Source organism: Canis lupus, chromosome 9 (genome assembly GCF_048164855.1).
Source record: "Canis lupus baileyi chromosome 9, mCanLup2.hap1, whole genome shotgun sequence".
In the NCBI taxonomy this organism is placed as follows: Eukaryota; Metazoa; Chordata; class Mammalia; order Carnivora; family Canidae; genus Canis; species Canis lupus.
In genome coordinates, this window is record NC_132846.1 from 47,527,900 (window position 1) to 47,543,840 (window position 15,941).

Below are 15,941 nucleotides of genomic sequence, written 5' to 3' on the forward strand. Positions count from 1 at the left end.
ACCGCTACTCCTTACCACGCCCTGTCCTCCCCGCATTGCTTCTTGCACACCTGTATCCAGAGACTCCACATTCATCCTTGAAGTGCTACCTCTGAATATATCTGCTGACCCCCTCTCTCTTTCCTACTTACCCCAATTACCCCAGTTAAGCCCAATCTTCACCTGCTCTGTGCCTGCACCCAAGCCACTGTGCTGACCAGCCTTCATTGAAATGGTGACCACAGATCTTGGCAGTACCCCCATATCTCTCTGGTCAAACCACTCTCCCACACCTTTTCATTTTTTCCAGACTCCCATAGTTTGCATTGCTTCCTCACACTCTCCTTACTAGTTGAAAAAATACATTAGTGATCAGAATAAAATGATCTCATCTTCTCCATGCACATCCCCCCAGCTCCCTGTACCTATGCCCCTCCTATTACCAGAAACAAACTCTCCCAGCTCCTACCCAAGGCTAATCCTCCAGTTGTGCCAGGATCCCAACCTCTCACACCTCCCTGAGAGCTCTGTTCCTGCTGTTCTTTCCTCTGGCATCAATTTCTCTCTCTAGTCAATAGTTCTGCTGGCATACAAACACATCGTAAGAGCTCCAGTCTTTCAAAAAGATCCTTCCCGACTGAGCCTCCCCTCCATCAAGGACTCAATTTTCTGCTCATCTTTTCAGCCTGACTCCTCAAAAGGGCCAGTGCCCTCCATCCCCTTTCTGTATCTTATGCCCATCTCCCATCTCCCCAGCTGCCCCTTATTGATCTCCTTTGCTGGAATCCCCTCCTCTCTCTGACTCTAGACTCTTCTTTTTATCTAGTTAAACTCACTTCCCCCAAATACCATCTACACACTTGTAACTTGCAAATTGACCTCCCCAGCATGGACCTGTGCCCTGAGTTCCAGACTCATACATCCACCTGCCATGGTGGTTGGGAATCCAAAGACTAAAACTAAGAAAGATCCAAGATGGCAAAGGATCACTGTGGGAAAATCCCCATCTCAAGGAGTGGTAGAGACCCTGAAACCAGAAGGGGAGCCTGCAGTTGGGGAGCTGTAGTACCTTCATGGAGCTGGGAGGTAGAACTCATAGCAAGCAGAAAAGCTTGTGGCACCAGCTTTCAGAACTCCCAAGGTGCATCTGGGATCATGAATAACTAAAGAAATAGGTGATCACAGGTTCCAGAAATTATGAGAACAGAGAGGAAAGATAAAGTGAGAAGAGGAAGAATTAGTAAATCTGGGGGTAGGACATGGGGCGGGGAGGGAGACGAGAGACAAAGAAGGAAGCTAGAAGGAATGGGTAAGAGAATGAAAATAAGAACCCAGAAAAGAGATTTGGGTTCTTATTCAGGAGACATAGCCAGAATTCTGGCTGAATTCTTAAAAAGATGTAAAAATTCAATTCTCTGAATCTTTCCTAGAAGAGTATTTGGCACTATTACTACTAACAGTTCCTGCATGCTAGACACTTCAAACACACGTCCTCATTTAATGTTTGAAACAACCTATGACCCAGGTATCATTGTCCCCATTTTATAGAAGCTAAAGCTCAGAATAGGGAAGTAATCTACTCAAGATGTCCTAGCCAAGGGTTAGCAGAGGCAGGATGCACAGCCACATCTTATCCCAACATCAGTGCAGGCAACTACCATTCCACTCAGCCACAGGAAACAGACCGTGGAGAGAGACCCTTCTCCTGACACAAGGAGGCTGAGGGGCCAATTGGCCACCTGCTGGGGAGCAATGGGCTCTGACCATCCAGTGGCTTCCCCAGTCAGAGGGCTGCCCTCCTGCACTAAGGTCCTCCCTTCCTTTCCACGACCCCTATCCCCTGTCCACATTCCAGGCTGGAGAGTGTGAGGGGAATCTGAGGAGTCAGCAGGGTGCTGTGAAGATTTGGGGGAATTTGTCTTTCCAGTCCCCACAGCTAATCCAGAATCCTGGATTAAAGGCACTCCTGTATCACCCCAGGGCAAAATCAGGTCAAGGCCACCTCCAAACCTGGCCGTCCCAGAGCTAAAGTTGAGGAACTATAAGAGCTTAGAGGCAAAGAAACTAATTAGCTCCCTAAATCCAAAAGGGAAAGAACAGAGCCTGGATAGAGGCGGTAGCTGGAGGAAGAGGCCCAAGGAAGAGGCTTCCAGAGCCTTAGGCCTACACAGCCCTGAGAGAGCCCTGACATCCTGACAGTGACTCTTCTATGTCTGTTTCCTCCTCTGTCAGATCCACTCTGAGGCCTCTTCTCTGCACCCAACAGCCTAGGACAGAGTGGCAGTCAGGGCCAATGCCTCATGTGAGATGGGCCCAGCCTGTGGGACAATGGAGCCTGCCCTCTGGAAAGCCAGAGCTGGGCAACATCAATGCTTCTCTGCAGGTGCACACCCCCCACGGGTGTCCCAGGAGCCACACAGAAGATGCCTGGTCTAACCCAACCCAGTCAGGTCTCCATTTGCCTCTCCAAGCAGGGAAGGAGGTGGATGGATCTGGGCTGGTGGGGATTCACAGGCATCGACAGACAGAGAGGACACAGGAGGACCCTGCTCCAACAGCATAACCAGTAATGGGGGGCAGGGCAAGATATAAACTGCCATCTCTCTTTCAGAAACCCCTGGAACAGTGCCTGGAACTTCCACCACTGCAGTGACCCCCGTGGCTGAAAAACTTGACTTCCAAAAAGCCACAGTTAAAATGCAAAGCAGATTCTCAGACAAGCTAGCTCGGTCATAGGGTCCTTACTCAGTCTACTCAGAGCCTCTGACTGTCAGCACCAGAGTGAGCCTTGGATCACCTGGTCCAACCCCTTCTCCAAACACCTGAGGACACTGAGCCCCCAAAAGGTGAAGTGACCTGCCCAGGGCCACAGGGAAAGGTGGCAGCAAGGCTGGAAGGCTGATCCAGATCTCCTAAGTCTTTCTACAGCATGGATTGGCTCCCGGGAGTATAACCCAGGTGGTCTGGAATCATGGCGCCTTGCTCCTGGGGCTGCCCCTGCTCCCGTTCAGCTACCACAGCAAAAAAAAGAGTCCATGGGGCCCCACCAGTTGACTGCTCCCTGACCCTACCTTCTGGAAGGATGAATGCACATCACAACCCTCGGGCCAAAATATTCCTGGGTACTGTCCCTCCTGCACCTGGCTCCCTTTTCCACAGCCTCTTATGTAGAAGTTTCCAGAAGGGATAGCTCTAATGGCTTTCACAGAAAAGGGACCCTTCTAAGAAACATTCCTCTGGACAATGGGACTAAAGCAAGCAAACGGGGATGGAAGAAAAAGGTGAGTTGGTTTGTTTGGTTAATGGCACATTCTCACCAAAATGGTATCCCACAACTTTGGAATGCATCTAATACCAGGTTGGATTCCTTATTTACAAAGATGGAGAATGAATTTCTTTTGAAGTAGATCAACCAAATAATGCCTGGAGACTTAAAATGAGGTAATGATAAGCAAAGGAAAGGAAAAATACCCTGTCTGGGATTGAGAGGAAGCTCTTTGCGCCCCTCCTGACAGGCTCTCAGACACCTACAGCCATCCCACAGGGGAGCCTGGCCAGGGCAGCTGGCTCTCTGCAACGACCCAGCCAGCCCTTGCTGGGAAACCTAGATTCATTAGCCTACTGGCTAAACCCACAATGCTGCCCAGCCAGTGGGAAACTGGACTTCCAGCCAGGATGGACTCTCCCAGGAGCCAGCAGGACTCACCACTACAAAAAAGGGGCAAGTTTCACATAGGAGGTTGGGGGAAAGGAAACAAGAGTGAATAGAAGCCCAGAGCTCTTGATTTAAGAAATGAGAGGGGGAAATGCAGAAGTGTCCCCCTCTCTGGACACAGGCTAGAAAGGAGAAAGAGCACTGGCTTTTGAAGTCAGATAGACATGTGCATCTGCCTAGTTTCAGGCAGGTCATACTTGCCATTTCTCTTCCTCGGTTCCCTTGGCTGTAAAATGGGCCCAACATCCCAGGGCTGTTAGAAGAGGTGATGAGACTAGAGAACGTGTGATGGTGGGTGTGTGGCTGCTTCAGGAGCCTGGTGCTTCTTCTCTCCCTTAGAATACAAAACCCCATCTGATCCACAGGAAAAGCCCAAGTGGAAACATCCTCCCAGTAAACCCTGGAACAAGGCACAGGGGCCTTCCAGGGAGGAGGAGGGCTGTCCCAGGTGGCCATGGGCTGACTCATTTGGCCAACCATCCGTAATTTCCCTCTTCACATTTTGGGAGCCCTGGAGTGCTCTTCCCCCAAATGAGGCATGCAGCAGAAATGAGCTGTGATTAGCACAGCTCAGAGACCAGAGGATGGGGGCAGGGGAGAGCCAGCCGCAGAGTTTCCTGGAATTAATGGAGAGGGAGCAGGAAGGGCAAGTTGCTGTCTCGGAAGATCTCTCTCTGCGCCAATCACCAGGCAGGGACTTCTTTTCTAAAGCCAACCTTCTCAACCTCTGTAGGGCAAAATCAACTCTGAGAGCTGCCTGTGATAGACCTAATGTGCCATTAGAGGCAGGCCTGGGGTGTTTTCTGCAGGGCACACAGTTACACTTCGAGCCAGTATGCAGGTGATGTAGGTGGATGCAGGAAACAGGCACAGAACATTGCACTGGACGCAGTTAACACTCAGCCCCAGCACACTGGCTGTACCAGCTCTGCATCAACATTACAATCTAAAGGCAGATGAAGGAAAGAGGGACTCTGAAAGGGTTTAGTGAGACCGTGCTGTATGAGACCCAGGTGCTGCATAAATGTCAGTGGGGGCGGAGTGTGGAGGTGGCAGGGGGGGGAAAGGAGTGGATCCAGAAGCTGGCATCTGATGGGTTTTGCTTTTCTCAGAGGGAAGATGGATATTACTCTATTGGGGGTTTCAGTTCTGGGCTGTCGGATGACCTTTTCAGTCCAGAGCTCTGCCATTTGAGGGTATGCCTAAGCCAACACAAGTGCCACTGAACATTACAGGCAAATAATAAGCAAAGGTGAATGCACTAAAGATCTAGAGTCCTAGGCTGGGCCTGCCACTTCAGTGCAGCTTTGACCAAGTCACATAACCCTTCTGAGTTTGGGCCCATGCATCTGCTAAGTGCAACAGTAGTAACCTGTCGAGGCTGCTAGGAGACTAACCTTGAGAGTGTGGTGGCTATCGTTTAGCATGTCAGGAAGTGCCAACCATTCTAGGCCATCTGGAGAAGTCGGCCCTACTCTTTTGACTCATAATGGCTGTTCCCCACACATGGCTACACATCTGTAAGCCCTGCGGGCCAGCGAAGAACCCACCGACAAGATGAAGTGGGGAGACATGAGCACAGGAGGTAGAAATGCATAGAAGTGAGGACTCAGGATCTGCCATCTGGGGACTTCTTGATTCCTCCACATGTAAAGCAGCTACGGGCAAACAGGCAATGATACCAAAAGGAGCTTGCACACCCAAACAAAGGCAATGACCAGAATCTGAGCCTCCCTTCCTTGATTCTCCTCAACTACACATTCAGTGACCTATAGGTCTAAAGGGCACTTTCTCAAATAAATTCTTTCTCCAACTTCACTAAATGGACAATCATAGATTCGACCCCAAATTTCAGTTGATCTCTTAGATGCAAAGCTTTCTGGGGCCAACCAGCCTTTCAGGATATCCCATACCCCTCCTCAAATGTGTTACAAACCAGAAGGTAGTAAAAGAGCAGTTTCTCTGGCTTCAGAATAATACTTGGTAGAAAAAGCCCACAGAATCATTTGATACCCAGCAAGATGAACATTTTATCCGTTGAGTAAGCATTACACAGAAGACAGGTGCACTGGGGTTATGTCACAGGTCATTTAGAAGGAATCCTGACCATTCTCTCCGCTAGGATCCCACAGTCATGACAGGGTCAGAGGCAGCCTGGTAGGGAAGAGTATATGAACCCAATCTTCATGACACTGTAGTTTGGCTATACGTGTCCCCATACAGCCATCCTAAACATCACATTCATTCTGCTCAAAAACCCGGGATACACTGACTTCCTCCCATTCCTGTTTCCCACATTGTGGGTCAGGACCCACCATGATGTGGATGATATTCACATTCCTCTGACTTCCCTCCACAGCCCAGGATCTTCCCCCACTCCATTCAGGCTCATCTCACTCTGGCTGCAACTCCACCGTGCTGCTCACACCTCTGTGCTTTTGCTCAGGTATTTCCCCCTTTCAGTGGCCTGTCTTCTCTTTGCTCACCCCAAATGTACTCATCGTCCCACGAAGACCTCCCTTGCTGCTACTACCTGTGCTGGAAACTCCTTTTGCTCAGCTCGTGTGACACTCATATTTTGTACCAACTTGGCACTTAATTATAAGTGGTCTTGTCTTGAATAATATGCTAACCACCTGTCTCCCCTCTTTGTGAACAGAAAAGATAACTTACACAGTGGAGACGGTCAGAGCCAGAAAATCCTCGATTGGAAAAATCAGGCATTACCAGCTGTGACTACTACGGTTGTCAACTCAATCTCCCTGAGCCTCAACTTCCATATCTGTGAAATAGGAATAGACATCTGAACTTCAAAAGAGTGATATACAGCTTTAACAAGCTAACCTCTATAAGAAACCTGTCAGTGACTAGCACATACAAAGTACCCCCAGAAAGTTTGTCTCAACTCCCCTTTGCTTCTCTCTTATGCCCTGCAAAACCTAGCACGCTATTGCAACATAGAAGACATTCAATAAATGTTTGATTAATTGATCAGGAGCATAAAGCAAACCAATAACTGGAGGGTCATTATACAAAGTAACAGTATGTGGTCAAAACGTATTGATCTATTTTTCAATTACGGAGGAAAGGTTGATGTCTACGGAGGGAAAACAATCTATTTTAACTAAAGAACTTCTCAGGATTACAAACTACCAGTCTCTTTGAACCCATAACTCAGCCAAGGAGAAACTTCAGCATAAGTGTTCATGGCAGCAACTCATCGCACCCCTCCTTCACTCCTTATTACACGAGCATTCCCCATTCCCAATCTCTTTTATTTTTCGGGTCCTCAGAAAGTTGACTTCACACACTAAAAATACAGTACAATCCTTCCTATTTCTTCAAATCAAACACAGAGCAAAGCTATAGGAGTTCTTTTCTAAGTTATGTAGAAAGAACCCTGACCACTGCCTTTTCCAAGCAGAATTTGTTTTATAAGTAGAAATATAAAATTAACTTTATCATTTTAAGACCTTTCTTTCACTACCTATTAGGTTGGGAGAGAGGAGTAGACAACCATGAATGTTAGTGAAGTTGTTCATCCAAGATCAAGTTGAGAATACTATCCGGGTCCTATGAGCAAGTACGAAATCCATGCCCCGAGGATGATGTTGGACATGGTGGAGCCCAGTGAGATGAGAACCAGCATGGAACTCAGAACTCAGATGGAGTTTCGGCAGAACTATTTTCCCTTGTGGCCTTTTGGCCTTACTGTCCTTTCCAGTTGCTTCTTACTTAACATTTCTCTGGAGGAAAATGTCTCTTGCCACTGCATTCACTTTCCAGCTGGCATCTCACATTATCCAAACAATGGAAGTCCCCATTCGGCCTTGGGACATTGCTTTGGTATGAATAGGAACAAGCGTAGAAATGCAATTTTGGTTAATGATCACAATACGCATTCATAAGACCAATCCTCCCCTTGCCTCTCCACTCCCTGGTGGTGAGTCAGACACTAAGTCTTACAGGTTCCCCAGCTACAATTCAAAGTATTGCCAAACTTGACGAGACCCTGAGAGGTCATTCTAGCCCTCACCCCTAACGCCATGCAGAAGTGTTTGGCTATCGGTGCGGTCATATGAGCTTCAGTAAGTCAAAAATTCTTGATGTCAAAAGAACTGTTTATCAGTCTGTTCGAAGCCCCTACTTCTCCTGTCCTCTCTAGAGACCAAAAAATCAGTGCCTTTTTCTCAATTATGCACATAATGATAGTTATTAAGTGATGCCAATTTTCTTCCCCAAGCTAACCCCAAATCCTTTACCCTTTTCTTAAAGGGCTTTATTGTTCATCCCTTCAATTATTGCTAACATTCTTTTCTGTATTTTTTGGTTTTCCCAGTTATTTTCAGCTAATTCAAACACAGTGGTGTCAAATATTAAATAGAAGTGGGGAAATACTTTCCAGCCCTTGCACATTTACCCAATATAACACAGCCTGGCATCATGCTAACTTAAAAATAAACAGCGCGCTACTCCTTCAGCTAGAGTTCCACTAGAACTTCCAGGTCTGTCTCAGTTATGATGATGATGTCTTGCCAGGTGATCATTAATAGCACAGTCACCATAATTCCATCAGTCAGGTGGGTATGAAACCATTGATGCCCACTGTTATCACCTTACACTGAAGTAGTTCCTATTCTGGTGTAAGGAAAGATCAGGTAACCAAGGGATTGTGCTGCTGACACCATATTTATATAAAATACAAAATACAGAATCTTTCTCCTTCAAGTCAATGCCTAAAAGCTAACGTCTGGGTGACCTCAGGTATGATCACAGGATAGAGCAGACATTCAATATATCAATCTCAAACCTTAACCCTGTAAAGAAAACTTGGAAGTAACTCAGGGAACTTAGCAATAAGCACCACTAACACACACCCTGAAATCTGAAAAGTTACTCATTCTCTCAAAACAATGGAGCATCCTCTCACAATGGCTAAAGAGCATCTCTTCGTAAAATTGGCAAGGCAGCTGTCACCAAGCATGACTAGCTCATAGGCCACCCATCAGGATCATCCCATACTAACTTGTAAGAATGTTTGAATACAGTAGCAGGTCTGGTATCAGGAATCTTCATTACCACCTAAGTAAGACAATGATTCATCGGTTCTTTAGGGATGTAAGGTACTGTTGTAAAAGTGTTCTGATTCTGAATCTGACCAAAAGCATCTGAGTTCTCAGAAAGAAATGCACCTCAGCAACATCCTCAACACCTCATAACTAGCAATTTCAGAGACCCACAGCCATCGGAGAATCAGAAAGAGGTCATTTCTTTAACTGCAACAACCCTACACCTCCTAAGCTGGGCTCTACTAAATGTCCTTTATTATTTACTTCATACGCAAACCATGGTCTATGTTCACTTAGCTCACAGGATCCATTTGCATGAATTCAGCTATTTTAAAGTTGGCCTTTTTCATACTTAAATTGGTAAAGATGAATGATGTTGGTCATTATGGCTCTAAGAGTCACCATTTTGTATGACTAGCATGTCGACTGGTTGGATTATTTATAGGCACTGTACTATTGTAGTTTGGAGTCAGCACCAAAACTAGAAAACCTAATAGCTTTCTAACAACTCATGATGGAATCTTTTGGCTCAAAAACATTTTTGCATATGGGCCTTCAATACAGCTTAAATTACTGATCAAGAAATGCACCTCTTGCCCTTCACCTGGTGATGTGAAATTCACCTTAGTCCTGATGCTTAGAAAAGGCCTTAAATATCATCACCATCCATCAACCCCCAGTTTAATAGTATAATATTCTCTATTTCTGGCTTAGGATCAGCAAACTATGGCCCATGGACCAAATCTCACCAGCTAGTTGCCTATTTCTATAAATAAAGTTTTATAGGAACATGGCCATGCCCATTCATTTATATATTGTCTATGGCTGCTTTCATGCTACAACCCTAGAGCTGAGTAGCAGCAACAGACGTCTGGCCTGCAAAGCCTGAAATATTTACTATCTGGACCTTTACAGGAAAAGTTTACAGAGCCTCCATTATAAAACATAAGGGAAAACAAACTGCTCATTCAGAATAGCCTTTTCTTCATCTGGACCAAAGAAAATAAAGCAAGAAAACAACCTTGACCCAAGTGACTAGCTTTTGTATATACTACTTTGCATGAAATCTGTTCTCCCATGTAGTGTCTTCTGCAATAAGACACATATAAGATGTGAAATACTTAAGACAAATTTAAATAACAAAAATTCTGGAGTGACATATATATTTTTATATAAAATATAAATTCACATAGGGGCAATGCAGTGGCTCAGTTGGTTGGGCATCCGATCCTTGGGCTTAGGTCATGATCTCAGAGTGCTGGGGTCAGCTCCAGGTTGGGCTCCACACTCTGCATGGAGTCTACTTGTCCCTCTCCCTCCCCTTCTGTCCCTCTCCCACCCTCTCTGTCTCTCTAAATAAAATCCATATATATAGTATATATATCATATATACTATAAATCTGTATGTCTGTATGTCTCTCCAGAAATATTTCTTTTTCAGTATTTTACATCTTCTATGCATCTCATTTCAGAGAATACTTTGTAAAATATATATTTATTCAGCGGCACCTGGGTGGCTCAGTTGGTTAAGTGTCCATCTTGATTTTGATCTCAGGGTCATAAGATCAAGTCCCACATCAGGCTATGTGCTGGGCATGGAACCTGCTTAAGATTCTCTCTCTCCCTTTCCTTCTGCCCCTCCCCACCCTCTATCTCTCTAAAAAATATATTTTTAATATACTTTTAAATATATATATATAATATATATAATATATATAATATATATTAAATATAATATATATATATTAAATATAATATATATATTTCTCTTAATCAAAGAAAGTTCTAAATTTGCTCTTTTGGAGATACAATAAAACTTAAATTGAGTTCTGGTCACATGGAGTAATTTGGAAATCTTAGAAAGGAAAAGAAGGGTAAAAGGAATGTGGTACAACAGATGACTGGTCAGCAATAATAATAAAGTGAAATAAAGAAAAAGAATAAAAAATTGTATATTTAAACTGTATAGCCCCACTCAGGGGCTATACATGCAGAGGAAAGGGGATTGGATAGAGGAATGTCTTTTACTAGAGCTACATCCTGAGTCCCTAATGTGCTCAATAATGACCTTGCTCCATTCAGAGACCACCCCAGGGGCTCATTCCCAGTACATAACAATTCTAAGTCAGGTTACCATTAGACAATTCGGTAGGTGAAGTGAAGGAGTTTGGTCAAGGCATTCCATCCTCAACTTTAACCTTACCTAGACTAGAGCCCTTGGGGAGGACTGTCCCAAAGTCATCAAAGGGTGTCTTATACACATTCACATTTGGTTTAGTCCACACAAAACTGATTTTTTGTTTCCAATTTACTACCAACATTTTGGGGAGATCTCACCAAAATTTTTAAATTTTTGGTCCCTCTTAAAAAAACTTGGGACTTGAGAACCCTAAGCCACGTGCCTGCAGGGGGCGTCCTTTGAGCTGGTAGTGGCTGTCCCATTCAAAGCACAGGTGCTATCTGGCTCTATACACTCCCTACCACTGCCCAGTGTCTCCCCATGTCCTAAAGTTGACTATCAAGGGCTGCCCCCTCTCCCTGGCACTGTTAATTTTCTCATGCCTGGCCTGCTTCACTCACTGAAGATACCTGCTCTGTAGGCATTGGAATTTCGACCCCAGGGCTAACCTTTGGTGTGAACTAATATATTTCCAAATGGATGAGGAGAGTGATGTTTCTCTTTCTCATTCTTTGGCTCACGTGCATACTTTTCCCCTCCCTCTTGATTAGTGACCATCTACAGATATAGAGCATATGCATGCTTTGCCAACAACTCACTATCATTTGAAAAAGCCTCCCTACCTTCATGGGCCACCATTAAAGACAATAGATTCTGGTGGGTCCCTTCTAATCCTTAGTTATTTACACTGATACTACAGCTGCATGCTAGACATCCTATCCTTATAAGCAGCCCAAAGACAGTATCCACAAAGAAAGCCTTAGTCATGAGGTAAGACATACTTTACATAGAGGATATTTGTCCATCAGAATCAAGGTACCCTTTTCTAGGGCATAAATTAGAAGAAAGACTTCAGGTGCAATTACTTCCCTCCTAAGAAGATATTTAATTCCCTTGGTGGCCTCTGAATTTGGCCTAGTGTCTCAAATTTAAGTCACCAGAGGAAGTGAGTGATATGTAATAAATGTGCAAAAACTTAATATTTACACCAAGTGTCTGTCAACAGATGAATGGAGAAATAAACATGTGGTATATGCATGCAATGGAGTATCACTCAGCCTTAAGGAAGGAAGTTCTGGTACCTGCTACAACATAGATAAACCTTGAAGACATTATGCGAAGAGAACTATGGTAGTCACAAAAGGACAAATATTGTCTGATTCCACTTATATGAGGCACCTAGAGTAGCCTAAATACATAGAAACAGAAAGTAGAATAGCCGTTGCCAGGGGCTAAGGAGAGCAGAGAATGAGTTCTATTTAATAGGCACAGAGTTTCAATTGGTAAGGATGAGAAAGTTCTGGAGGTGGATGGAGGTAATGGCTGTACAACAGTGTGAATGTACTTAATGCCACTGTACATTAAAATGGAAATTATATGTAACATAATTTATGGAAATAAAAAGAAAACAAAAGCCTACAGGTTTTTGGCTGGGGGGGGGATGTTAAGGCTGGGGGAGGGTGGCTTTTTACCACTAAAGAAACTTATAAGCCCATAATAAATGTCACAATGTGACAATGCTTAGAGGGCAAGACGTGGCCTGAAAGGCTGGTCTGGTTCCACCTGACCGAAAGCACCCATAGGAGAAGAGTATTCACCTCCACACACAAGAAGAAACCTATCGCAGGGTCTGGTTTATAGCTGTGCCAACTGGCAGCTTGGGGACCTATAGCAAGAGCACTGCTCAAGTAATGGAAACATTAACCTCCCGGATTTTTCCCAGCGCACAGTAAATCTTGCGTTCTTATGCCAAACTCTTCTTGGCACAGATACAATGGCAACGCTCAACAGGTGTATCAAGTCTGGACACATAAACAGGCTCTCCCCGGAGAGGGTGACAATGGCTGTGGTGATGATTGGTGGCTAACGGTAACTCTGGACTCAGAGAGCAGGTACTGGCACCAACTCTGGGCACTGTTCAGCTCCCAAGCCACTAACCTGTCAGTCAAGCCAGTGGCACCACAGTTTTGCACTGTGCTTCTAAGAAAAACGGTGAGGTTCAACACACCTTGGGCATGCAAGTGGGAAGCATCCTTTCAAGACGGTATGAAGGTCGAACTCACATAGGATGAGGTTGGTAAAGCAAAATTTACAGAGATGCTATAGAAGCATTGGAAACAGACTTTTATTTAACAGAAACTTACACAAAGTTGATACAAACCCTACATTATGCAAAGCTTTATCACAATGCTACACATTATAACTTGCGGGAGTTGGTTGGAGAGTAGGTTATTGTTATAATTACTAGTGTTTTGAAAAGGGACTTTTTCTATCAGAAAATGTCACAGGAAAGGGCTACAAAATCATACAAAGACACTTTTGGTAAGCTCCCCCCGCCCCCACCCGGGGGACTGGCCTTGCATGAGAAAGCTGAAGGGGCTAGCAGGACGTCTGTGCCCATCCAATCTCCCCCTTTTGAAGGCAAAAGAGAGATTCTCAAACTCAGACCCATTTCAGTGACTCTGACACTCGAAGACTCGCTGACGAGAACACTCGGCGTTCGACTGTGCATTCGTGATTATGACTCTGCTGGCAAGTGAGGGAAAGTCACGAGCATGGACACAGAGAAGACCTGGAATAGAACCAAGGGGCCTCGCGGCTCAGCCCAGCTCCTTCGCCAGGCCACAGACAGTGTTGAATTACATTTCTCAGGCCACCACGTTCACTTCCACCCACACGGCCATAAAAGGACATGTTAGAACACGCGCCTTTCTCCTTTACCCCCACCAGCCACTGCATTTGAGGCTTCTGTCGTTCAGCTTGGCCTTCCTCACCCTTGGGGACACACTAGAACCTTAGCCCCCACCACAAAGCCAGCTCAGCAGAAGGCTCCCTTTGCAAGTCTCCTCTGGAAGTTGTTAGGTGACCAAATTAATATCATCTCAGCTGATGCTTATTTTCTTGTCCTTTTTTTTTTTCTCTTTCTTCACTGAATTATTGTAAACAAAGCTGTCTGTGTTCGAAAATGTTGAACTCGCAGAGATACAGTTAATCACTAGATGGAATTCCTTTCTGAACTAGGCCTCATCAGACATGATGAGCAGGAGGCGAGCTGCTTCTTGACATCCAGATAAATGGGGATTGCCTACGGGGGTGGGGGGCGTATGGGGGGCAGGGGTGGAGAGACTGCTGATAGCCTTTGTGGCTAATTTATTTCGGTCACGTCTAAACACATAACCATATAACATCACCAACACTTTCAATAGAATTTTGAAGAAGGGGGAAAAAAAAACCAATCGACTCCTCACTTACCACATCCAACTCGCGGAAATAAAAATACCTAAAGCACATACATGAATGGCTTTTTTAAAAGCCTGAGAGAGCAGAGTTGATCTTTATTTTCTTATTAAAAATGTGGGGTATTTTTCCTTAGAGTTAATATGCAGTCTTTATTTTACATTAAGTACTCTTTTGATTTCGTGTCTTCACAAAATTGCTTTTAACTTTTGAAGTAGAAGGTACTTTAAACAAAAATACCGTGCCACGTCAGCACTTTTTTCTTTTAAATATTGAAATAAATAAAATAGTTAACTCTTTTTTTTTTTTCCGTCAGTTTGTTTGTGTTCAGTTATTTCTATTGTAGAGCAATTCCAGTCTGACCTGGGTACTTTCTCACAGACACTTAAAGAAAATGTAATGAAGAATTTTAAAAAGAAAAAAAATCTTCTTATTGCACAAACTTAGGCCATTCCCGAGACTTCTCTGAGCTGAGCTGAGTCGCGCTGGAGGCTTTTCCACAATCCAGGCTCCTGTGTTGGCTGAAACACACACGCAGGAAGGGGCCAGGCAAGGGAAGAGGAAGAGGAGGAGGAGGAGGAGGAGGAGGCGCAAATCAACGTGGCTTCTTGTCACCTTCTTCGGAAATGGCTTGCTTGTAGGATGCCGGAGTCCCCAGGTCACAGAGTTGACTGCAGAGGGAAAGGCAACGAAAGATAAAACAAAAACAACAGTACAGGACAACTACCTAAAAAAGGAAAGATTAAAAATTAAGGGGGTGGTGGAAATGAAATGAGTTGAAAAGAAAAACAAAAGAAGGAAGGAAGAGAACCTACTACCTACAGCCATGCTAATGAGATCACGGCTCTGCAAGGAGAACCAGGCTAGCGTCTCCTGTGCCTTGATCGCCAGCAGCACGAGATCAGCCAGCAATCGGGCAGGTCAGCTGTGCCTGGGCAACTGGATAACACAAGAAACAGCGAGGACGCAGCGAGGACTGGATTTCCAGTCCCTAGGTGGTGGAGTAGGCAAAACTAGGTGCTGGCAAAATCTATGGTTTTTTCCCCTCTCCTTGGAAGCTGCATCTTTTCACTATTTAAATACCCCAGAAGGACCATTACGATGCAATCTGTCCGCCTATTGCCTAAGTGGAAATGTGTAGTTCTAGGGTGTAGGACCACAGCAGGTCACCCCCAACTGATGCCCCATTTGGCCTAAGGCTTCATGCACACACCCTCACCCTCAACCCCAAGTGATTCCAGGCTGTCCGAATTACTCAGGGAGAGAACGAAGCCCAAAGATCCATTCCAGTCCTCAACTAGCCCAGGGATCCCAACTGTTAGTCTTGGAACCTAGTGGCAATTCAATCCTGGTGGGTCTTTTAGCCAGGATGAGTACCAACCAGGAATAGGTTTTACTTCTAGCGGAAATGAAATCTGCTAAGTTATTTTAGTCTTTGGAATGGAGTATTCCGCACAAAGGAGGAAGCAATAAAACCAAGCCCTATCACATTTCACCCCGGAAGCAGTTCCTGAGGGCAGAGATGGGCACCCCTAAACAGGGCCCAGGTCATGTTGGGCTGGGTAATAAGGGAGGGAGGAAACAAAAGCAGGGCCCAACTTGAAAATGGCAAGGCAGCAGGGACCAAAGTTCAAAACCAAATGAGTGGCTCAGTCTACTCCAAGTTGAATCCTCCGTGCTCCATTTTCCTTCTAACATCCAAGCCATTACTCGCTCACTGATCAGGGGTACAGGACTGGTATAGATGCTGAGGCTCTGTCTA

General features: G+C 45.0%; 1 protein-coding gene across 6 annotated transcripts in view; it reads right to left on the reverse strand.

Annotated features, from left to right (window-relative positions):
• The window catches only part of DPF3 (double PHD fingers 3), a 259,412-nt gene that overhangs the window by 38,592 nt on the left and 204,879 nt on the right, over positions 1-15,941 (reverse strand). For 4 of the 6 annotated variants that reach the window (XR_012036880.1, XM_072839186.1, XM_072839183.1 and 1 more), the window contains one exon: positions 13,046-14,850. The exons of the other annotated variants lie outside the window; for them this stretch is intronic. Coding sequence is in view for 3 of the 4 variants with exons in the window: in XM_072839186.1 (XP_072695287.1) it covers positions 14,555-14,850 (296 nt within the window). In the remaining variant the exon portion in view is untranslated. Of the gene's footprint in view, positions 1-13,045; positions 14,851-15,941 lie in introns of those variants that run through there. 6 annotated transcript variants of the gene reach the window in all.